At 43.7% G+C, this 25517-nt stretch overlaps 1 protein-coding gene across 1 annotated transcript in view; it reads right to left on the bottom strand.

Moving 5' to 3' along the window:
- Nucleotides 1–1705: 1705 nt before the first annotated feature.
- The window catches only part of efnb3b (ephrin-B3b), a 92844-nt gene continuing 69032 nt past the window's right edge, over nucleotides 1706–25517 (bottom strand). Inside the window, exons 3-5 of the mRNA XM_020642780.3 lie at nucleotides 14149–14241; nucleotides 11269–11331; nucleotides 1706–5741 (exon numbers count right to left, since the gene is read on the bottom strand). Of these exons, the coding sequence (XP_020498436.1) occupies nucleotides 5308–5741; nucleotides 11269–11331; nucleotides 14149–14241 (590 nt within the window). The 3' untranslated portion in view covers nucleotides 1706–5307. The remainder of the gene's footprint in view (nucleotides 5742–11268; nucleotides 11332–14148; nucleotides 14242–25517) is intronic.

Here is a 25517-nt window from a genome sequence, read left to right as displayed (position 1 = left end):
CAGTTATAACTTCTCAATGATTAGCTTTACAGAAACAACAGACACAAACAAACATACAGCTTGGACTGAGCAATCTTAGCTATTTATGTGTTCCTCATTTGTGGCCTAATAACAAGTTTATTCATTTCCTGTAATGCCATTATTATTAAGATGCTGTGGCTGTCATATTTTTCTTTTACCAGTGTGAGCCCTGATTTGATGGTATTGCAGCTGTCGAGGCTTGTACCAAACAGTGGTGAGTGTGGTTTCATCTGAAGTGGGTTGGAAAAAGGATTGACGCACCCAGGTCTAATTAGAAACCAGTTCTCATTTCCGATCCCTAGTCAGGGTAAATAACCTGTTTTTGTTTTTTTAGAAGGATATGATTACAGCTTGTGAGATTATGGTTGACAATTTACTGCTGAGGTGTGTTTAAAAGAGGAAGAATCAATGAACGAAATGCTGCAAAAGGATGTACTGAAGATGTTTGGTAAATAAGCAGCTTTAGGAAGCTGAGAGGTAAAAGCTTGTTTACTGGTTACCAACCTTTATTGTAGTCTATACCTGGCATCAGTGACGATGATGGGTTGTCATGGTAAAGGCAGCAACAAGTGTCTGCCAGGATCAATGCTGGTGTGTTTGTGTGTGTGGCAGTGCATAAGATTGAATAAGGGCATAATGGTGTTTGTGTAGTTGCGGTTATTGAACCTGTGTGTGTGTGTGTGTGTGTGTGTGTGTGTGTGTGTGTGTGTGTGTGGGATGTACTCTCACACATCACAGATCAAAGGGTTAAAAGCAGCTGCTGGTCATCTCAACCTATAGGCCACCCTGGTGGCACTCTGTACTCTCTTAAAGGCTTTTAAAATCCCCTCACACTGATACACATATGCAACCGGATGAAACAAATTTTGTAAGGGAGCAAAAGACGCTAACAGTTACCATGGGAACGGTACCACAAAGCTAGTGGGAGAGAAGGGGAAATAAGTGGGGTTTTAAAGAGGGAGACAGAGAACCAAATCAGCTCTGTCAATGCGTTGCCAGGCAACACTCCAACACTAACGAAGCCGGGGTTTGATAACTTGTTGATAACACCGGTGGGAGAGCCACTGTGTGTGTGTGTGTGTGTGTGTGTGTGTGTGTGTGTGTGTGTGTGTAATGGCAGTGTTATTAGCAGAGGCAGTGAAAGAGCCCCTGCTGAGACAAGCCCATAGCAGAGATAAGGGGAAAGACCTTCTATTAAAGGCCAGGCTGCCAGCGGGCCTCAGGAACTCACACATACTCCAGCACACACACACACACACACACACACACACACACACACACACACACACACACACACACACACACACACACACACACACACACACACACACAAAAAATGCACACAGGAGCAGCACAAAAGACCGCTGCAGACCCTCACACAATAATGAATCACACAACAGGACCAAAAGACTGGTGCTTAAACATTTTTTTTTTTTTTATTCAACCTTTTTTTTTTCCAAACCAGGAATGTACTAGTTTTTTCCTCTCTTTAGAGGTGTGTTGGGGGGGGGGAGAGAAGAGAAGAGGGAGGGGGGGGGGGGGGGGGATCAGGGGTCGCCGTGATGAGTAGACAAGGGGGTAAGGAGGAGAGAAGAAGAGGAGGAGAGGACACAAAAAAAACCTTCTCACACAGAGGTGTCCCAAATACAAAGTCTCAACACGTTACATAGGAGAGCCACCTCGCCCCACTCGCTGTCTATTGGCACAAAGGAACACACACTCACACACATGTACACACACACTCACACTTTCACCAATGGAGAGGTGAGGAGGGGCTCGGCGGTAGCTTCTTTTTTTTTCTCTCTCTTTCCCCCACGTTCCATAGAAACAGCACTTTTTCTTCTTTCTCTTTTTTCTACATGACAACCAGCGGCCGTGGTTTTTAGAAAAGCCAACATGTTGAGTCGGCCAGTCAAACACAAACAGTGAGAGCCAGAGACACAACTTTGAAATAACGACAACATGAAATCAAACGATACAGGAACAAAAAAAAACAGAGATACTGCTGAGAGGGAGGCGGGAGCGAAAAAAAAAAATTGCCGGAATACGGGGCAGTTGCTTCTTTTTTGTCGGTCAGACACCGTTAAGTCCAAGAAGTCGTGTTCTCCCCCTCATGTGGAGGCAGCCATGTGCCAAAAAAAAAAAAAAAAATACTGTCATTGTGAATTGGAGGGCACAACAGAGTTGTTGAAGAGAGAAAACAGACACTTCATTTGGCTTGGAGGATATTTTAGGTATTCTGAGCATGTTTAAATAGACATAGACTTAACAGCATACATTAAAGGAAAAAAAAAACACAAGTCGGTAGTTGTACAAAAAAAGAAAATTTGAGGTGTTTTCCTCCCATGTCATTTTTGAAAATCCAATACAGTCAAATACAATCCAAACTCATTCATGTTACAAAAAAACATATCTGAACATCATCATCATGTGTTGAACAAAGTCATATCAGACGAATGTGACACTTTATGAAAGAGATCTCTTTAGAAGATGTTAGATACAAAACACAGTTGAGAAATGCTGTAAGGTCCAGATTTAACACTGGCGTCACACAGAAAAAACAGGGCTACATCACAGGAGGCCTTATGTGTGTGTGTGAGTGTGTGTGTGTGTGTGTGTGAGTCTGGAAAAAAACAAAAACTTAAAGGTCTCCACTGCCACCCAGTTTACACATAAGCAATAAACATGTTTGAGCAACACAAAACAGCTTTTTTTAATATGCACATGTGAACATATTGCACCTCTGAACACAGCGTTGTGTTATTGCCCTCTAGGTCGAGGTGCTGGGCACTAGCGTGTTTGTTTGATTGTGTGCGTGTATGTGTGTGTGTGTGTGTGTGTGAGGAGACGCTCTTTCCTCCCTCCCATGTCCATGGGGTTAGTCTTAATCACAGAAAAGTCATATGAAAGCAATCGGCATATTTTGTCGCGTGTGGGTGAAGGTGTTTGAGTGAACGTGTCTGAGCGAGAGCAAGCGGGGAGCGAGAGAGAATATATGTCACTCAATGCAATCAGTAGGCATTTGTGACAGTCATTAAAAGGTGTGAAATGTGTGTAAGGTTGTGTGTGGGAGGCGGTGTGTGTGCGTGTCAAACAGAGAGAAACAGAGTGTACTGTGTGTGTGAGCAGCTTGAAGAGTACTGAGCATGTCTTTAGAATCTATGAGAGTGCCTGTGTGATACAGAGATGCATTTCAACACAAATTTTGGTGGAAAAAATCTGAAATGCGCCACCTCACGTCAACATAAAGTGTGACCGAGTCACAGTAGATGTGTGTGTGTGTGTGTGAGAGAGAGAGAGTGTGTGATGAAATCTCTCCGTTCTGTGGTTAAAGTTCAACTCTTCAGAAATCCGTTTTGGCTGTTGGTCCATTGCCTCCGTTCAGGAGGTTTCGGACCCTCCGTTCAAAGAAAAGGTTTCTCCCCCTCTTCTCCGGCCACTCCTTCCTCTGCTCTCTCCATCCTCGGTAGCTTTCATCTCTCACTCCTGCTGCTCCCCATCTTCCCCCCTCCCCTCAGCTTCTTTTTTCTTTTAGTGTGCAATTCCTTCACAGTCTTTTCTCCCTCCCTTTCTCCTTCTCTTTTTTTAAAAGTTCTGCATTCAGACGCCGCTTTATTCCCCCTCCCCAGACACCACTCTTTCTCTTTTTACTTTACTCTTCTTTTTTCATTTCATCCCCCTTCTTCCCCAATGTCATCCCCCCCCCAACCCCCACCCCCGTGCCCCTCACTTCTTTTTACTTCTGCGTTTAAAAAAAAAAGCGTTTGAAAGAAAAAAAACTTTCATAGATGGTTTCTACCTCAACACTTCCACAAACGAGGTCTAAACTTCAAAACTACAGCATAGTACAAGGAGCTATAAAAATATACATAGAGTTCAGAGACCCTAGAGGGGGTGGGGGGGAGGGGGGGGGGGGGGGGGGGAGGAAATGAGAGAGGGAAGAGAGGAAGAGAGACACAACCTCTGATCGCTGGGAAAATGAAAAAGGGGATTAAATTAATATACAACGCAGAGGGGTAAAGGAAAAGAAACAAGGTCATTCTAAGTCGTGAAAACCAAAAAAAAAAACAGCAGATAAAAAATGTCTAGCAACAGAACTGTATTTTAACAGAGTGGGTAGAAATAATAAACAATAGAAAAACGAGAAAGAAACATCTAAAAATGATTTACTGGATATTCATATATATAATCTATAAGTGTTGATAGCGATAAAAAAATCTCACTTTTTTGATATTCGCTCACTATTTTGTGTTTTGGTATTTAAGACAAGTCTAAAGAACGCACGCACACACACAGTCACTCACACACACACACAAAGCGAACGCACACACACACACAGACTAAACCCCCACACAGGCATATGCAAACTCATATGCAAACTTGCTTTACTGAAGCGCACTACCTGCACACACACGACTAATGTGGAGCAGCAGCAGCGCCATCATTATTACCCATAGTCATATGCCCGCTCATCACATACACACACATTATTAAAATATACAAGATTCTGAGTGTCACCAGTCGGTCAGACCTCCTCAGCCCCCGGGGGCCTGGTCATGTGACCGCCAGCCCGCCCGGGGGGCTTGCTGATTGGTTGAGTCCGAGAGGCCCCCCATTTTTCTCAGGAGAAACAAACACGAACAAACTAGAATCCTATTGGTGATTTTAGTGGCAGAGGCTGCTCTCTGATTGGCTGATGATGGAGCTCTGAGGGGGGGCAGGGCGGTGAGCTAGGCAGGTATGGCCTCTGGGAATCAGAGTTCTCAGGTGCAAAGTGGGATCAGGGTTGTAGTTTTTATTATTATTTTTTTTTATTGTAGTCCCTCTAATCTCTTTTTTCTCTTCCATAAAACATCTCAAGTCCCAATGCATGGTCCATACCTTGAGAAAAAACACAAACATACAGGCATTATGGGTAACTCTTCCATTTAGCATTTGTGGGGGCTAGTTTAGCTCTGAGTTGACAAGAAGGGGGGGCACTCAGAGGCTTTTGCCCACTCATTAGAGCCTTTGTTAAGAAGGGCTGCGTACAAACACGACGTCGCCCTTTAGCAAACACTTGGCGGCCCGGTTGTGTCAGAATGGATCAGGGCGGTTTGTTCAGCCAGAACACACCTGTGGCCATCTCTCAGGGCAGTGAGGAGGGGGTCCATGAGGCAATACTCTAAGTACTGGAGGGGTCAAGGTCGGAGCTGTGATGGTGTACTGTGTCTTTAAATGGAGCAGGGGGGGTTGGTTGGAGAAAGGGAGGTGGGCGTGTCCAGCAGGACATAGCAGCGGGCCGTCTCATACTTTGTAGTAGATGTTAGCCGGGCTCTGTGGCGGCATCTCCTGGACGATGTAGACGGGGTGTCCGTAGTCTCCGCTCACCTTCTCGTAGTGCGGGCAGTAGGCCGAGTCCGACGTCCGCAGGGGGATGATGATGTCGCTGGGTTCAGAGCCGTTGTTGTTCGAGCTGGAGATGCCGCCGCCCCCGCCCCGCTTGGGGCTGGTGAGGGAGGACAGCGAGAGAGGAGGGTGGTGGGTGTCCGAGTGTTTGGCGTGCCTCCGCCTGTAGCACACCACGCAGATCACCGCGGTCACCAGCAGGAGGAAGGCGGAGCCTCCCGCGGCGCCGGCAATGAGGGCAATGTTGGAGGGCTGGAGGGGCCCGTTCTCATCCGTGCCCTCGCTCCCGAAGCTGTTGGGTCCTCGAGACTGGGTGGAGTTTCCTGCGCCGCCTGGAACAAGAACCATAGAACAAATCTTAACCCCGACATCCACAGAATCCAACGAAGCTAACATATTAATCATCACAGATTTAACAGAGCAACAACACAGACACTTTCACAACATGGGCGGTTTTAGGCAGGGGCCAACAGGGGCCAGAGGCAGTAACAGAGGCGTTGCAGGGGCGAGACAGGATGTGTTTATGTGGAGCTCCGTGCTGGGACAGGGACACCAATGTTTAGCAGTCTGAAAAGGGCTGGTGAATCTTTTTCCTGCAACATGCTGTTAATGTTGTTGTCCGACACAGAACCTGTCGCAGCAGTTTCAGGCATTAAGAGTGAGTGTATAAAAATACAACCTTCTTCTCGATGCTGTGGTTTGCTCTTGTAGGTCATATAGAAGCACCTGTATTCATTTTATTCTGATTCACAACCAGTTCAAATTTACTCACTGGAGCTTTAAAAGTCAAATTTCATCCGGCTTTATTCTAGAAAGATTATGAAATGAATTGTGGTAAATTAAATAGAGAATAAATAATGTGTTACCATTAAATGAGAAGCTGTCACTTATATTTGTAAGAGCAGCTGCAGAAGATTCAAATTCCCAGGCTTTTAATTTGAAAATATTCATCACATTCACACACACACATACACCATAAACATGGGCAGTTCTAGGCAGGGGCCAACAGGGGTCAGTGCCCCTGTGACACTGAGCTTGGTCCCCCCTGTGGCCACCCCTCCAAAAGGAAGAGCCACCCTAATAACACATACACAGTGACTCAACAACCGGACTCACAATCTAGTATTAAATACTGAAACAAATATAAATCATGGTATTTAATGTTGTGGCACAATATATATATATATTTTTTTAAAGCGATCATCTTTGTCTATTTTTGACCTGGGTTTAATGTTCCCCTCTGACAAAACAACTGGCCCCAGTTTGGCTCCCCTCAGTAAAAGTGGTCTAGAAGTGCCACTGTTTCACAATTTGTGTTTTTCATGAGCTTTTAAAATTACCATTCCAATCCTTATGGATCTGTACCACAACAACACGAGTAATGGGGATGGTTTTAGCTCTGCTGGTCTGCAGGCTGCAGAGACTTAACCCGGAGGAATGCAATAAGTATGCAGCGAATCTCACAGGCGCTTACATGTGGTCTCTTTATTGATGCAATGAAGTGGACAGCAGTGCATATAAAATGGAGGGGAATGTCTGCAGACTGAGTGTGTGTGTGTGTGTGTGTGTGTGTGTGTGTGACCCGTACAGTACAGGCAGGCTGAGCCGCAGTGTGTGTCAAGGTAACACACTCTATTTCCCTAACCTTAACAACTGTATTTACTTAGCATTAAAGCTAGCCACATAAAGAGCGCTACCCCGCTCTGCTTCAACCGCCAGACCACACACTCCGCCTGCCTGCCTACTGGCCTTCCTGCCTGCCTGTCTCTCTCTTTTTTTTATCTGTCTGTCTATTTATCAAACTGTCTGTCACGCTATCTCTCTGTTTGCCAGCCGATCGCTGCCTCTGTCTTGTTGTTTGTCTGCCTTGAAACCCAAGATCTCCACAACCCTCCGGAGCACACAGTTTTCTCTGCGGGAGCTCGGGTCAGAACTCAGCAGGTGGATTCTGGTCTGGATGCATGTATGAGTGTGTGTGTGTGTGTGTGTGTGTGTGTGTGTGTGTGTGTGTGTGTGTGTGTGTTTACAAAGCGGGGCTCTGGCACCGGACCGTGTGAATGTGTGTGGCGAACTGGTTAGAGCTGGTAATGCGAGTCCCTTCTATATAGAGCCTTTGGATTGGCCTATCATTATTCTTGGCACACATCCCCTTTCCTTTCCTCCCTGTCTGTGTGTCTCCTGTGTCTCCTGCGCTTCCTCGCCCTCCCTCACTCCGTGGCTCGGTCTATCTTCAGGTTATTCTCGCTGTAATGACCTACCTCGCTCTGAGCTCAGGGGCCTTGCAACACAAACACACACACACACACACAAACAGGCAAGCAAATACATGCAAAGACACCTCACCAACTCCCCCCTGCTGCTATAGGGCCCCCCTGTTGCTCTGGACTGACTGAGAGCAAAGCGCTAATGTCAGACGTCGATTACACTCCCTTCTCTTCCCTCAGCTTTCTACCTCCCTCCATTAACCCAATATCCTTCATTCTCCATCTCCATTATCAGCGCCGCCTTTCACCGCCGCTCTTTATTATCTTCTCTTCCTTCACGTCTTCTCCTCCTCCTCCGCCATCTCTCCTTACTCTCCCCTATTTTCTGATTCCTACTCCGTCCTTTGTTTCCTTTTTTTATCACAAAAGCTCACTTTGATGCCGTCTTTGCTCCCTTGCCTCCAGGTTTTATTCACTCTATCAGTGAATATTACCTCGGAGAGAGAGACACCCAACAGGTCTGTAATGATAGAGAGGATCAAGGTGATATAGTCTTTGTCCTTGTATCTGAGCTGGCTGTTCTCCCCTTCGAAATCTTGACTATATTTGACCTTTTGTGTTGTTTTTATGATCAAATAAATATTTGATTTTACATCAAATCATGTCCTGTTTATCATTTTCTCATTCTTCATTTTCTCTTTATGTATTTGTCTTTCCTATCTATGTGAACTCTGTATTCACTTTTCAAACACGTTGGTGATGCAGAAGGGGATGTTATGTGCAGCCAGTGCCTCCATCTGGACTCGCACATGGGACTTTGTGGTTGCATAAACTCCTGACACCATCGCCCTGTCTACTCTCTGTTTCATCTTCTTCTAATGAATATTATATTTCATTATTATTTAAAAAAAAACATCTGGTTATTTCACAACAAAACATTATATATGGGTTTGTACTGATAATGGGCAGAGTCTACTTGACAAGCTACGTCATTTACTGTGTTATAGTTTTTTTCTTCTTTCATTATTGCCAAAATGAATTATCTTATTACTGTCATGTCATGCACGATGCCAGGCCTCCATCATATGAAGCTAAAATAGCACTCCTTGAAATAAAACAGTCCTGCAACTGCTTAACATTTCTAGTGGAGGCTACTGGCTTACTGTTTGCATTGTACAATCAAAAAATCAACCAGAATATTTTGATATTGGAGGAAAATTTTGACTTCTTTAATTCTGAGAACATACTCGGCTATTTTAAGATTTGGCAGAAAATCAAAGATGTGGGGCACTGGTAGCCTCGTGGTTAGTGCGCATGCCCAATGAAGACCAACTGACTTTGTTATTCTGTATACACAAAGAACACATGTACAGTATCTCTTTATCTTTAAATCCCTTATTGGACGTGCAACTTCTTAGCAGATTCTATAGGATGTCAATGTTTTAGCTCGGCTGTTTGAACAACTGACTCCCAGATTTGACTCATAGATGGTTTTATTTTAATCTTAAATGTTGTGCTTTGTAAATTGTAACTTGTCTCTCTTTGTATTTCCGTCTGTAACTTTGTGTTTTTGCTGCTGCCTGTCTTGGCCAGGTCTCCCTTGAAAAAGAGGTTTTTAATCTGAATGGGACCAACCTGGTTAAATAAAGGTTAAATAAAATTTGATCTGGACCACCAGAACCTTCAAACTCGCTCTCCTGACTGTCTATTGCTTCAAACTGAACTTTGAATATCCATGATTAGCTTTTTCGCTCCAGAGATGTGGAATAATTTACAACACTCTTTTGTTTTTTCTGCACAAACTGAGACAATGATTTTAAACCAGTTTCCCACAGTGTGTGATTATTTTTACAGAGAATCATTCCATCTTTCTCGTTTTTATATGTGTTTTTTTTTTTTATATCTCGCCATCGCTGTAAATCATACAAACCTATAAAAGTTTGAAATTAAATTACATGTACGAAGGGGCGGCTGAGGTTTGAGTCCCATTTGTGGCTCATTTCCAGCACAGAACTCCCCACTCTCTCTCTCTTTCAGATTTCTGACTCCATCTCCGATCCTACCTCTAAATAAAGGCGTAAAAAGCCCCCAAAAAAACCTTAAACAGAATCCACAATCCATCAACAACCTTAGTGGCAAGTTTTCAGTCTTTGTGATGTCTACTCAGAGTTTTTACTCTACTGAAGCAGGAAAGAAAAAAGATGTGCAGAACTGTCTAGACCAGGGTTCCTCAAGTTCACACGAGCTCAAAGTTCATACAAATACAAAATGAGCTTGTTCATGAATTTCAATTTTAAGTTTACGGGCCGAAAAAAAAAAAAATTCTAATGAGCTTTCTCTGAACTTGAAACCTCCTCCTACCTATCCATCCACAGCTACTGCCCACTCTGTAACTTAATGAACGATTATTTATGACTTTAGAAACCAAGACAGACATGACTTATGATTATTTATGCTCATCATCTCCTCAGTGCTTTTTTCCCAACACTCACCGGATGTGTTGACCCACCGCTATTGATCGTTTATAACTTGTAATGCTTGGGAGTGAAAATGGAGGCATATTAGAGTTCTATACTTTTGCATATTCAACATTACACTCATACTTTATCCAGTGCTTTCATGCACAACACAGATCCAGAAAGCATTTTGTGCTAGTAGTCCAGTGAATGCATCTTGCACAAAATGAGAGGCTGTGAATCCACTGTTATCTAACAGTTAGTAATTTAGATGCTTTCAACTGTATTCACGTTCATTTAAAAAAATGAATTCAGTCAAGTGTGTGCTGATGCGTCTTTGTCTGACAGGGAAATGTGTCATTATGCGTGTGATGTAAATAAGCTTTGTTGAGTGTGTCCGGTGTTATTTGTGTCATTCTTGTAACAAAAAACAATGCACCCTATTGTTGCTTACTTCACACATACATTTCTCACCTATTTGAGGTATGGACATGTGATAAAACAATGTGTGAATACACCAATTCACACGTTTGATATAGTACACAGAGTCACAATCAAAGGAGAGATGAACACAAAGTGTGTTCTTTCTCCTCCACCGACTCTCTACATTTACATCTCCTTGTTCTATTCCCTTCTCCTCTTTGCTTTTCAATTATTATTTTTTTATTTCCTCCTTATGTGCTTCCTCTAACTCTCTTTCTTTCTCTCCCTCTCTCTGAACACAACTACAGAATCCAGGCCAGCCAAACTAATGACAATAATAATTCTCCAAAATGTCGCCGCCGGTCCGGCTCTCTCTCTCTCTCTCTCTCTCTCTCTTTCTATCTCTCTCTCTCTCTCCTGCTGCCCTCTCTCTCTTATCCCTCCTGCTTCTTTCTTCTCGCTCCCTCTCTTTTTCTCATCCTTCTCCCAAGGTAGCTATTAGCCATCCATTCCCCGCCTGCAGCACTTAGCTAGGAGGGCCGGCGCAGAGACGAGGAGGAGAGGGATAGAGCGAGAGAGAGAGAGAAAGAGAGAGGAGGATACGGAATTAAATAGAGAGATCCACAGATGTCACCGCTGCACATTCTCCATCTGTCGCCTCCTCCCTCCCTCTCCCTGCTGCCTTTCTTTCTATCTACCAGTCTTCACTTATTCCCTCCATCCATTTTGCAGGATGGATCCGCAGAGGATTATCTCCATTTGGTCTTTTTGCTTACCTGGGTTTCTGCTGGTGGTGCGTCCCGCTGGCGGATCTTTCTTCGGAGGCAGCCCATATTGGCCTATGGAAGAAAAAAATAATAATAACAGTGGACTATGAGAAAAATGGCAGAAAAAAATACAGAAACAGCCTCTATCTCCTCTAACAGCCAAGGCTCTCAGGATTGGAAGCACGAAGTGACATTAGCAAACAAGGAGCGGGCCAGAAGGAGAAATCAACCAGAGGAGCTTTATTAAAGGCTTCCCTCCCTTCCATTCCCATTACAGGAGAGCACATATTGATTGGGCCTCCTTGTGCTGTGTATGAGCACTTTTCCATTTGTCAGAATGGGAAACTAAAGAGCGGCCGATTGTTGTTTTGGCCACAGTGAATTTACACAAGGCCATAACGGCTTGTAATCTGTATTCGCTAAATAAGGCCATCTGTCTCGCAAGCCCTCAGTAATGGTGATGGCATTAAAGTAGTTCTGTGACACATGCAAACGCACACACACACACACACACACACACACACACACACACACACACACACACACACACACACACACACACATGCAGCTATTGTAGAAGTGCCACTCCTCGTTGCTGAAAGAGGTGGCTCAGAAAAATTCAGATTTTGAACGCTTCCGAGCCATCTGGCCCGGCTGAGAACTGCAAGAATAGAGTGCTATATACCGGGATGTGACGATTCAGCGCTGCACTTTATGCAACATTCTACAAAGAAAGTCTGCTATTGGTCATCACAGCAGAGGGAGAGAGCAAAAAATAGATCTGACCACAGGGTGCTTATGGATGAAAACTGCACAGTGAAAACCCACACAAACACGCATTGATTTCACCAATGCACAAAGTGGTAAGTATGTGTGTGTATGTGTGTGTGTGTGCATGCACAGCCATCAACCTATACATACTGACATTTAGAGTAAAGCGAGGCAATTGGCTGGCAGCTCCCTCATGACAATCAACCAAACAGAAGCTAGGGGCGGTGCTGTCTGGATCAATAGAAACTGCCCCTGCACTATAGTCTCAAGTGTGTGGTCAGCAGGGGCTAGGTTCAGACAGTGTGTGTGTGAGAGAGAGAAAGTGTGGTGTGTGTGTGTGTGTGTGTGTGTGTGTGTGTGTGTGTGTGTGTGTGTGTGTGTGTGTGTGTGTGTGTGTGTGTGTGTGTGTGTGTGTGTGTGTGACAGAGACGGAGCGCAAGCAAGATAGATAAAGAATAAAATAAGAGAAGACAGGGCAATGAATGTGTGTGGGCTGAGGGTGAAAGTGTGAGTTTTCTGAGAGTGTGCGAGTGAGTGTGTGTGTGTGTGTGTTCCTCAGAGCGAAAGCAGAGCGCCATATCTCATCAGAGATCACCACGAGCCGGCACGCCGCTTATTTAGACGACAAACAACACAGACGTGACCTTTCAGCCACGCAGCAAGATAAGACAGAAAGACAGAGGAGGAGAGTGAAAATAACTGAGAGGAGGGGGGGGGGATTGAGTGGGACAGTTGTGAGGAGAAGATGGCCGGCGTGCATAAAAATGAACGGGAAGTGATGAGGACGGGGAAAAGGGGAATTTGAAAGAAGGAAGCGAGCAACGTCGCTCAATTGAAAAGAGGATGGAGAAAAAAAAGAAGAGAGAAAAAGGAAATGCAGAGGGAATAGAGGAGAGGTGAAGGAAGGACAGAGGGGAGGAGAGATGAAGATGGAAAGATGAAGCAGGATGGAAAGTGTTATAGTGTTGTGTAAATGTAGCAAAAGGGTTTGTGTGTGTGTGTGCCTGAGTAGTGAAAAGGCCAGGGGACAGGAAGTGTGTGTGTAGGTTTTTCTATTGAGCTGAGCTGACTATGTTGATGTGTTGGGCTGATAGAGCCACTGCAGCGCCATTTGGCCCTTTTGATGAGGAGCACTAACAATACACAAGGCCTGTGTGTGTGTGTGTGTGTGTGTGGGGGGGGGGGGGGGGAGTCGTATGAAGGACAGGTGCCTATTATGTGTAGGAATGCACAGGTCAGTAAAAATGCTTAAAAAGGTTGTTTTTTTTCTCCTGCTGCTTTCCTGAGAAAGAGCCGGCATGTGTGGGTCATTACCTGTGAATATTTTCCAAACAAATTAGAGGTGTGTGCAGCCACGAGTCATTAAAAATCCCTGACTGTGTGCTTTAACACTGAATGGACTCATTTTGTTATCGCGCTGTAGCTGGCAGGTCTGCTGTGTGTGGGGGAAATGTGTGTGTTCTTGTGTGTGTTTGTGTGTCCTCCAATGGACGCAGTCTGTGGCCATGTTTGTGCTCATGTAGTTGCTTGCGTGAGCTTAATGTTTGCGCCTTTAATGAGTATACTGCACAGAAATATATGTGTGTGTGTGTGTGTGTGTGTGTGTGTGTGTGTGTGTGTGTGTGTGTGTGTGTCCAGCATGAGTCGGTAGTAGTTAAAAGGCAGAGTGAGAGGGGAGTCAACAGGGCTCATTAGAGCTGACTGATCCCACACTTCTCCGCTGTTCTCACCACTTAACAAGCCCTAATACTCCGAGTGAGAACACACACACACACAAAGAGGTCATGGACGCGTATGTGTCTTTTTTAAGTGTGTGTGTGTGTGTGTGTTGAGAGAAAAGGACGATAAAAGATAAGAATGTGAGCCGCTCTGGACTGTACAGATGGGAGATGGTGGGAGATGTGGTGAACTGGAGTCAGTGTGTGTGAGTCATACTGTTACTTAGGAGTGCAATTGTGTGTGAAGCATTAATAACAATGTGTGTGTGTGTGTGTTGATGATGATGATGATGAGTGTGTGAGAAATGGAAGAATCCATGTGTGTTTGCTGGAGTCATGCATATGGGAGGGCTCACAGTGTGTGTATATGGTGATGTAGCGATGAGGTGTGAAAACTTACTCTGCCCCACTTTCAGCACCACCTTCATGCCCTGTGTGGCACAGACTCCGCCCCTCATGCTATCCAGGCCTTGGCGCGTCCCATCTGACGTAGCTGGAGGAGAGGAAACAGAGATGTGCACAATTAGTAAAGTAGAAGAGTGATAGATATGAATGCAGAAACACACACACACACACACACAAAGTAGAAACCTATACATGCAACAAAGCAACAAACTTCACTCTTTTTTCGATCTATATCTGACGCCAACACTTGTTTCTATTCATATGGACGGCCGTTCCAGAGAGTCAGCAAGTGACATTTGCAGAGGCAGCGATTTTAAAACTCCACCAGAAGCTCTGAAATGTCAAACTACGAGGCGGCAGCACTTTAATAAGTCCTCATTTAGCAGTCCGCTGGAATTCATTAACACCCCCGCTGCGCCGCAATGGACTCAACCGCTTTCAGTCAACTGCAATTGCTGCGCGGGCTGGAGAAATAGCAGGAGAGGGGGGGGGTGGGGGGTGATTTAGGGAGGCAGAGACTGGCTAATGGAAAAAAGAGGATGGTAATCCAATCAGAAGTGCGTAAGAAGTAAAAAAAAAAAAAAAAAATAGAGCCCCTGAGACACAAAACAGTGTGTGTGTGGAGAGAAACCAGATCTGATTGGTTGGAAATGAACAGACTGTTTTAATGAGTTAAAGCTCAAAGTTGTTAATTACCCCATCACTTTCAGCGCTTATGTTTTAATTAAAAGGAATTACAACTTGTTTTTTTTTTACTTGAAACTGAGGGACTGATGTGTTAATACATGCCATGGGGGATTTAATATGCATTTTCATGCTGTGAAAGAAGCTCCCCCATGCACTGATAAAATGCTACACATCAATTAATATACTAGAATTACAGTGCTGGAGTCAAATTAGCAACAAAACCTGTTCATGGATCTTTTTTTTATATGCTAAAGGAGGGGGCCAGAGGAGGTCAAGTGGTGTTGATACAGAGCACAGGCAGGAGGAGGGAGTGTGTGCAGGAAGTCCTGTAACACTCTAACACTTCTTACATAAAGCATGTCGGCGGATGCATTAAAGATCACTGCTCTGCAGGTCACAGAGGCTGAAGGAGGAGGAGAGCAGCACACAAAGAGAATGAGGATGGAGGGATGGATAAGAAGCAGAGCACATGTATGAGGGGAGGAACAGGAAGGAGGTCAGGCGAAGAGGAGAGAGAGGCCTTCAAAATTTAAAAAAAAACCTCTTCTTTGGCTACAGTTTTACAACCTGCAACTATTTTTAGCTGAAAAGTTCGACTAGGTGAAAGGACAGTTGTGTTGACACAGGAAAAAAAAAAATTAAACAAGTTCTTCGTCCTTCTACCGACCAGTCAACACACCCTCGCACACACACCACACGTCTCTCTTATTTTCCTTGTTATAGCCCCTGGGGCTAACCCTCACCTTGTCTCCTTAAAGAAATATAAAAAATCATTTTCCCCCCGCCACTCCGCTCCAGGCTATAGATTAGCCCTGTCTGAAGTGAGGCAGAAAGGGAGGGATGGCGGAAGGCTCCGGAGAGCGAAATGGAGGTGTGAAAAAAGAGGCAGCTTCACTTCTAACACCTCCCTCTCTCTCTCCCCTCTCTCCTCTCTCTCGCTCTGTCTGTCTCTCCATCCCTGCAGGATGCAGAGTGTGAAAGCAGAGGAGGAGAGAAGCAGGCGGAGGTCATGGTGAACAGCAGCATGGTGGGAAATCCAGGAGACAGGGATAGATGGAGGGATATATAAAGACAGAATGAAGAAACTTTAGGGTGAAGCTTTTCTGCTATTTACAGCATTACATCATCCTCTAAATCATGAGACCTTGCTAATGTTTGATGTCAAAGTAGGAGGAGATTATGTTTCTTTTCAATGAAGTTCAAATATGAAAAAAAAAAAAAATGTGCCGCCTACAGTTAGAAGACGGCTTATTTTTGTAAATGATAAATACTTTAGTCTTTATTATATCTTTGGCTGCTCAGATGTAGACTTCAGAGTGTGGAGAGGTGTTTTCCAGGGACAAGGAGAGGACTTTCTGATGTGGAAGGAAAAGATTAATCGTCACACAAAAACACTCATATAAACACGTTTTGCTTTTTAGCTTCAAGGTTTCTTATGCTCTTCTTCCTCTGTGGTATGAACAGAATTAGCTGATTATAACAGGGAGCTTCCAAAAATACAGAGCTTTAGCTTAAGAAATATGTTTTCTGGCATTAAAGACCATTTCAAACAAACTGTTTGTGTTCATCACTGCTCTGAAACATGTTCTGACTCTTTCTGGTTGTTATGTTCACTCTGTTAAACAAGCCCTTTCTTTGAGTTAAAGAGAGTTGGGTTCAAATGAGCAAACATCATGGTTATCTCTTTTAACAGAATTCAGCGTATAAATGCAGAATCTCCAGGCAGGTACAGGATGTTGGAAGAATTCTGCTTTCTGTTAGCGGTCTGAGTAGTATTGTGCAGTAGTGTTTCTGCAGGTTATGCCTTGTCTTTGTTGAAAAAAAAAAGCAGCTGCTATCCTGAAGACTATTTAATTTTACATAATCTCTGTCAACAAATATCTGCATGAAAACACAGCTAACAATCTGCTCCTAGACCTAGATGTCATATTTCAACTTGAATGTTCAAGCTGCTAGCTAGCCGTCTGTAAACAAAGGCAACACACAGAAAAGCTTGTCATGCCCTGAAGTGATTTTTGGTTAAGCTCTGGTGACACTTGAACTCCTGAAAAGTTGGCAGTCAGGATAACATAGCGTGCCCCATGTACAGAGGCTATAGTCCTCCAAAGCCGGCGGCCCCCTTTTTTAGACTCAGACTAGTGGCACTGGGCGGGGGGGGGGGGGGTTCTATGAGGTACTTGTCATTCACTTAAGTATTTTCGCCACACATCTTAGCCCCTTTAGGGGGGAGGGCCTGCACTGAAGCTAAAGGCTACATAGCTATGCAGACAGGGCCATTTGCACCACGTCAGTTAGCTAGCTTTAAGAACTACTAAAGTTGGAATGTAGTGTCAGCAAACCACTTTGTTTTAGCACCACATTATGTCTTCTTCTGTAAATGATATGGTACACATGACCCGTTTGCACTGTCTAGCGTAGCTTCCGTTCAGGCACTCTGGCTGATCTCTCCTTAAAGAGGTCTGGCTTACCGCTATATTAGCTCCTGTGGCTAATTTGACAAGTACCGTATACAACTGTCCCTTTAATTAGATAAAATAAGTCAGGAATTGAGCCTACAGATTCTGCACTGGATGTAATCTTTAAACATACTAACTGAATCCAACTGCACTGGTTTCATTTATCTCTAATATTTTATTCATAATGATGTTTATCTAATGAACATTACTTGTTACATATTCTTGTCCTCAGGCAAAGAGTTTGAAAGCAAAATTATTAATTTATAATATGAATGATTTTACATTTATAATCTATTTGAAATATATCTGCCATGTACTGACAATACACAACATCCCAGGACGGGTGGGGGGGGGGATATGAGTGTAGTAGCTGTGATTACGGAATATAATGGAGGACACTGTAAATACCCCTAACTGGTCTGAGAGAGACAGGGTGGAGGGAATATGATTTCTGAGAGTAATAACTTCTGACACACGGAAGAGGACGAGGAGGTGACAGGAGACAAGGGAGGTGAGGAAGACGAGAGCGAGGAGAGGAGGAGGGGGAGGAGGAGGAGGAGGAGGAGGAAGGAGGCGAGGCTGGACGGCTGATTGCCTTTGACAAGCTGTTGGTGATATGATGTGGGCAGGAGACTATATGTGAGAGAAAGGAGATGACCCAGAGCCCAGTGGACACGGAGGAGGAGGAGGAGGAGGAGGAGGAGGAGGAGGAGAACTTAAAAACAGAAAGTAAGGAAAGAGTTTAAATGACATGATAGATAGCAGAGAGGTAAAGGACTCTAATGTCTCCATTACAGGAAAGTGGAGCGGTAATGGATACAAAGAATAGTGAGACATTGAAAGGGACAGAGACTGAGAGCAGGGGAGCTAAATTCAACCAAAAGAGCCTCTTTGAATGTGATTTTGCAGAATCTAGTAATTTTTTTTAACATAATAATCAACAGGTCACAAATATCCCCAAGGTAATTTTGGTTAAAACATTGAACTGTATAATGACAAATCCTCTTGAATCCATTAGATGTGTTACAGGCGTTGCTATTTCTATGAAAGTCAATTTTACAGGAACAAAGCGACAAAGAGATCATCACTGATTTGTCCTTGTACCCATAATACTCAGCCTTCCAATCTCAGTTTTTACACCTGAAAATGATGAATATTCTGTTGCACTTGAGGCTGGGGGGGGGGGGGGGGGGAGATATCACCAAATCAAGGTAGAAATAATCACAGAACATCTGTGAAATCCTGATGAGAGAGAGAAATGAGGGCCGCGAAAAGATGTAGGAATGGTTGCCTGAAAGCTTTTTGGAAGGACAGGAAGAGAGAAAGAGAGGGAGGGAGGGAGGAGTGTATACAGCAATTTGGGATGAGATAAGAGGAGAAAGGAGGAAGAACAGCGAGAGAGAAAGAGGGAGACAAGGGAGGGAGAGAAGCGATGAGTAATTGAGACAATGATCAGCAGTGATGGGGGGGATGTGAAGCGCCAGAGGACAGAGGAGAGGAAGGGCGTCGCTGCGACACCCTCATTCGACAGGAAGACAGGAGGGAGAGGCGGAGGAAGTGGAAAAACTTAATTAATGAAATAATACTGCAGTCAACCTCAATCAGAGTGCACAGCGCCGAGGCTCTGCACAGACCGAGGCAGTGGATATCCAGTCCATATAAACGATCACAGAGTGGATGAGAGGCTTTCTCTGTGTATCTCTTGTTATAACCAAGGTCAGTGTCAGGCCAAAACCCTCCTCTCTGCCTCCCTTTACCGCTGCTCAAGTTGGTCCATCACTACATGAAAGTGGAGAATGACTCCAAAAGAATCACATCTTCCATGGTCCAGTCATTCAGGGGACTTTAAAACCCCCCCCGTCTGACATGCGTTCAGCTCCATATTGACTGTCGCCGGCTGCACTGGACTATGCAAAGCTCCTTCATTTGCATTAAGACGCAGCCCAGACCTCGATGTTTGCCCTCCCACTCTATTCCTTCCCCCTCCTGTGGTGCGTTTGCAGCCCTGGTTATATTCCACACATGCTGAGTGACAGCCGGCCTCCCGCAGCAAAACGCCCGCTCTCATGTGAGTGATGCGAATTTGTGTACATGCCGATGTTGTTATTTCCATCACGTCCTGCCGCCCTCTCTTACTCGGGACACGACGCACATTTCACTTTTTCTCCAAAAGTCGCAAGATGGGCTGTTATAGAGCCTGATTTAATAACATTCTGGTTCTGAAGCTTAAGGTAGAAAATGGGATTGGAGTTCTCTGGTGCAGAGTGCTGTTTGAGGTGCAGGGCTTTTTTAAACCCATAATGCACTGCTGAATCAAAGGCAGGATTATCAAACAGGGGAAGAGGAAAACTACTCAAGAGCCCCATAAGAATACCCACCAACAAATAACTGAATCAACTAAAGTAAAGAAGTGGCTATGAGTGGTTCTTTGACACCTTCTCTGGGAGTGTGGCCCCGTGCTAAAAGGGGTAAGGGTCTCAAAAACTAACGGGGAAAATCTTGATTGTATCGATTCCACTGACTTAAATGATGTGTTAAGCACACATACAGGTGTGTTGTCGGCCCTCACTCTGATGTAGATCAAACGTCTTGTCTTATTCCAATAGTTGAGTTTGTTTGGTTTTTTTACAGATTTTTTAACAAGTTTCATTATCTGTCATTATCTTCTATCTGTCTAGTCCATTTGTCGTCTGGTTTTCCAGCCTTAAAAACCGTTCTCTGGTGGTCAAAATTCATAAGAAAAAAAGTCTGTACAAAGTCTCGAAAGACAGGTTGAGACAGCATTTTAAATATATCAACGGGCTTCAAACACGCCTTTCAGTAACCAATAGGTGACGTCAGTGAGCCTTTGTCCATGTTTATTTACATTCAGTAGTTTCTGCTTACTCTCTCTTTTGGAAGGAACAACCACTGGCCAGTGATCGGTACAGCTTGCATTTTTCCCCCTCAAAGTTGTCAACTATATAAGAAGTTATTGGTACCAAAGAATACCGTAAGCTCAAGGGCTTTTATCAGTGGGCCAACATTGGCCATTTTCTGAACTCATCTAGCAAAAGATAACGACGTAACAAACCTTTTTTATGAAAAATCTTTGAGAGTATGACTTACCATATTAGGATTTCTTAATGAATGGCAGAATAACGAAAGTAGAAAAAAATGTCAATATTATAAAAATATTATAAACCCATAAAAAAATCACATATTATATCTTTTACAGAGACATTGTATTCCATAATTGATATATTTTAAAGGATAGTGAGCTGCTGCTTTCTGCGGCTCCAATTCGGAAAGTAGAACCTGAATGCAGCCTGAAAGCCAAAACTCAGGGGATAAACTCCCTTTAAACCTGCTATTCATGCTTAAAACCTGCAAGCAAAACAATGAAAAGGAGAAAGATTAACAACCTTGTTTTCAGCTCAGTCTAAACGTTATTTGCAGAGATTTTTAGTAACCAAATGATTAAACCCTTGCCTGTCACTTCCCCTTCATATGATGCATATGGCTAAATAAATATGTTTAATATATTTTACTAGAGGAGGACAGGATACATAATGCATTCAGATGAACGCAGGTCAACCAGGGCTTACAGCTCAATCTCTCCCTGAGTCTCCCAGGCAGCTTTATGTCACTCGTCATCGCTGAAGTTATGAAGTTTATTTATGACAGAGGAGATTGAGTTGGAGCCACTTACGTGCTGCTGTTGTGTATAAATACTGAATGTGTGGCCGAGCTCTGCAACAGTCCAATGAAGCTACCGTACCACACACATGGAGACAACGCACACACACACTGTTTGAGTGTGGAGTGGGGACTCGATGACAGCTAGATTAAAGAGAGTAAAATGGGAATGTGGCGCACAGCAGAAGAGCAGATTAAACAACAAACAGAATGAATAAACACGGGAATGAGGAACACACAAGGCTTGGGCTTGTGTTGTTCTGTCTCTTGTTTCCACGAGCACAACGGCGCCCCCCCCCCCCCCCAGCTAACCTTCAGTGTGTGATGGCACATTGTTCACATCGTTACTGTTTCAGGTTAGCGGACTCATGGAATCACCGATGCAGATGCAACGTAAAAAAAAAAAGAAGACTTAAAGAGAAGTGGGTGTTTGGCTTTGCTGCGGGGGAACACTGATGCATGCTAAGGTTGGAGTGGTTTCAGTGTGTATGTCTGGGTGTGTGTTTGTGTCAGTGTGTGTTCAAAATGCTGCCATCTGTGCAAATCCAACTTAAACCAATGTATTGCTTCACAGCAGCGTTGCCTTTAAAATCCTCCTTTTAGTTCCACTTGTTTGGCTTTTGGACCACATTCTCCAAAACAACCACAGAACTATGTTTGTCACTTGGGTGGACTGGAAAGGGTGTGTGAGTGCGTGTGTGTGCGTGGGTGTGTGTGTGTGTGTGAGTGCAGAAGGGACTTGGGGGTGGGATTTACAGTTGCCTTCCTGTTTAAATTTGTAGTCCTGACTCTCAGGAAGCTGAATGAGCTCCGTGTGTGTCATCTAGATGATGAAGAGCATATAACCTGATCCCTTCTCCCTCGAGGCGAAGCTGAAGGATTCATTCCTTCTCTCTCCCTCCCCTCCACACGTCCCAGCCCCACCCACCCCCAAAAAAACCCAGAATCTCACCATCGAAATTTCCTGTAACTAAAAACGTCTTCATAAATCTCCAATGGCGCTTTAATAACCTGGCTGTGACGCATTAACGAAGCTATCACAAGCCATTACCGTGCCGCGGCGGCGAGGAGGGGGAAAGGCATTAAAGTGTGTTCTGAAACAGAGCAGGGCATTATTTTAGCTCAACCTTCCAAAAAAAGAAAACGCCACCAGTGGAGTCTTATTTTCACATTCCAAATCCAAATTCACAACACACCATTACTTCTAACATAGCATGAGGTTTTTCCAAACTTTTTCTCTGCAAAGAATGCAGTTTTTTTTTTTTTTTTTTTGTTCTTTGGTTGCAGACAAAGACTTACTGTTGACTGTGTTGTGGTAGCACTTGATCCACATACGAGACCGGCAACAAACAAGGACAGCACAAAAGACGTCTGCATGCCTGGCGCCTCTGTTGCACGGTGACATGATGGTATGTGTGTGTTTGTGTGTGTTTGTGTGTGTGTGTGTGTGTGTGTGTGTGTGTGTGTGTTTGTGTGTGTGTGTGTGTGTGTGTGTGTGTGTGTGTGTGTGTGTGGTTTGGAGAGCGGACAAGTATGATGTGTGTTTGTCATAAGAGTCGGAAGAGATTTGCGCTGATAAAGACTTGAGTTTTTGAAATGTCAGCTATTTGAATATAGAAGACATCCTTCTTTTTTTTTTCTCTTTTGACCACACAATCCAGGCCGTGGTTCATCTCATCTCTTTATAAACTGCTGTGTGTGGTGATCTCATCATAAATACTCCAGAATGTCTAAATCTTTAATCACATTGGATGTGAGCACAATCAGTGTGTTTTATATCAAATAAAGTCATCTGCAGTGAAGCTATAACCCATTTTAAGCAAGTACAGAAAGCGTTTTAGCATGAAGTTAGCCTGAGGCAGGTTTTAATTTATTGATCATATCACTGATGTACATCATATGTGGTTTAACTGTGTTTAATGTAAATATGAGAAGTGAAATTGCTTGTAATTGTACGAGCAAGTTTTTCCTCAGGGTTTGTCTAAAACATCCTGTGTGTTGAAAAGTTTGTTAGAGTCAAACGTAGTGATGGGCAAATAATGTTCTGACCTATTTTGACTGTTCTAATTTCATTCTTAATGATATAATGGCCTTACAGTGCCATGGCTTATTAAGGATTATTTAACTCAGAAGACTTGGCACACAGTGTTGACTGGAGATTCCTCTTTTAAAAATAAAATGCTGAATTCAATAAACAATGGAAAAAAATGTAAACATATTTTAAGTTTGTTTACTTTTGGTTTGATGAATGGGTGGATTTGTAGAAATCAAACATTAGGGAATTATTGAAGTGTTTTGAACATAATTTGGTTCAGACTGTGATTTTTAACTCTTGTTTTTTCTAAGATAATTATTTGCATATTTGGTTTTTGGACAAACATGTCACATGGTAGTTCCATTTCGTCGAAGACTTTCACTGACAACAAGTACCAACACGAAGAGTTAATGACCCAGTTCAATAGTCTAAATGTATTTGTGTCAGCCCTAATCCCTAAAGACGCAACATAGCAACATAAAACTTCCCACTTATTGACACATGAATTTATTGTACGTGTTAATGATAAGAATAATTTCAGCCAAAGGGAACAGAGAGAGAGAGGGAGAGAGAGAGGGAGAGAGAGGGAGAGATAGAGGGAGAGAGAGAGGGAGGGATAGAGAGGGAGAGAGAGAGAGGGAGAGAGAGAGGGAGAGAGAGAGGGAGAGAGAGGGAGAGATAGAGGGAGAGAGAGAGGGAGGGATAGAGAGGGAGAGAGAGGGAGAGATAGAGGGAGAGAGAGAGAGAGAGAGAGAGAGAGAGAGAGGGAGAGAGAGAGAGAGAGAGAGAGGGATAGAGAGGGAGAGAGAGGGAGAGATAGAGGGAGAGAGAGAGAGAGGGAGGGATAGAAAGGGAGAGAGAGGGAGAGATAGAGGGAGAGAGAGAGAGAGAGGGAGGGATAGAGAGGGAGAGAGAGGGAGAGATAGAGGGAGAGAGAGAGAGAGAGAGAGAGAGAGAGAGAGAGAGGGAGAGAGAGAGAGAGAGAGAGAGAGAGAGAGAGAGGGAGAGAGACAGTAAACACTGTCAAAGTAAAGGTGAAATGTTGCAGTTGTGATATGAAGCTTTGTTGAGGGAGGTCTGATGTGTGCTGGTAGGTATCAGAGTTATAAACTGTTTTTATTGTAATGTCGTAATCAGAGAAATTGAAGTACGATATTAAAGACAACAGCCTCAGCTTTCTGCTGGAAAAGGCTAAATTATCTGACTGTAATGGTTTCAATAAGATGAATTACCACCACATTTTGTAAGAAACATGGACGTTGTCCCAGTGACATCACCCATTGGTCTACAAAGAGGCGTTATGAAGCTTAATGATGAAGGCCGCCATATTTGATATGCTATCTTCAGCATGATTGTATATTTATTTACATTTAAGGTTTATTTTGGGGGCTTTTTATGCCTTTATTTTAGAGAAAAGACAGAGGACAGAATTTGAAATCGGGGATAGAGAGTGGGGACTGACATGCGGGAAAGGAGCCACCCTCTTGGAGGACCGCATCCGAACATGGGGCGCGCACTAACTGCTACACTACAAGTGCAACTTGTTTACAGATAATTAAAATACAAAAACTAATGGAACGAAGAAGGTCCCCTTAGACTATTTTTTTTGCCATTTTACCATAATGTGTTTTTTTCTTTAAGATTCTGCATTTACTTTGAATTGAGGGGGAAAATGACACATAAGTAAGCATAACTTTTTTGTGAGTTCATTTTTTGATGCTTAAGATCAATGAGTAGATTCGAAATTGACAATCCACTGTTTGAGTGTTTGGAACATAATTTGGTTCTAAACAAGATAAAGAAAAACATCATTTCTGGACCCTTTGCAACACTGAAAGGGTAAAACCAAATCAAATGACTTTACTCCCCAAAGTGCATGAGCAAATTAAAGCTGCTTTCTCATTTCTACTCACAATAATTGGCTGGTTTCTAACAGGACCTCTCCATATTTTGTATTCTGGAATAATGCGATTTAAAATTGCTCTAACAGTTTGACAAGAGTGACATTCATAATTTCATAAACTTGCATTAATAAATAAACAGTCTGTGTCATTTTAACCCCTTCTCCTGCATGCTCAGTGTGTGAGAGCAGCAGAGGTTAACGGGCCCAGGACAACAGGAGCAGAGTCACAGGTTGAACTCACATGATGTGTCACATGCACAGCGACCAAAGAGACACAGATAAATCCACAGAGAGGAATCTCCATGCAAGGCTCCTGATTTCACACATTGAAGCAGAGCAAATGATCTCAGTGTCTTTGCTTTGCGTGCAGCTGATCTCTCGTCTGTGCTCAATGACATTTTAATTCTCAGCAGTTATTCGCTTTCCATCCATCCTGTTCTATTATAATCAAGCCCCCCCCCCCACACACACACACTCCCCCACCCTTCAAACACAGCTTCTCTACTCTCTAACCCCTCCCTCCCTCTGTTTCTCCGTCTCTCCATGTTCCGTGCGCTTGGAGGGTGGGCGACTCAGAATCACATCGTATTAACCTCCAGCATCAA

The sequence above is a fragment of the Labrus bergylta genome, chromosome 22 (genome assembly GCF_963930695.1).
Source record: "Labrus bergylta chromosome 22, fLabBer1.1, whole genome shotgun sequence".
NCBI classification, from domain to species: domain Eukaryota; kingdom Metazoa; phylum Chordata; class Actinopteri; order Labriformes; family Labridae; genus Labrus; species Labrus bergylta.
This window is presented reverse-complemented; position numbering and strand designations above follow the sequence as displayed.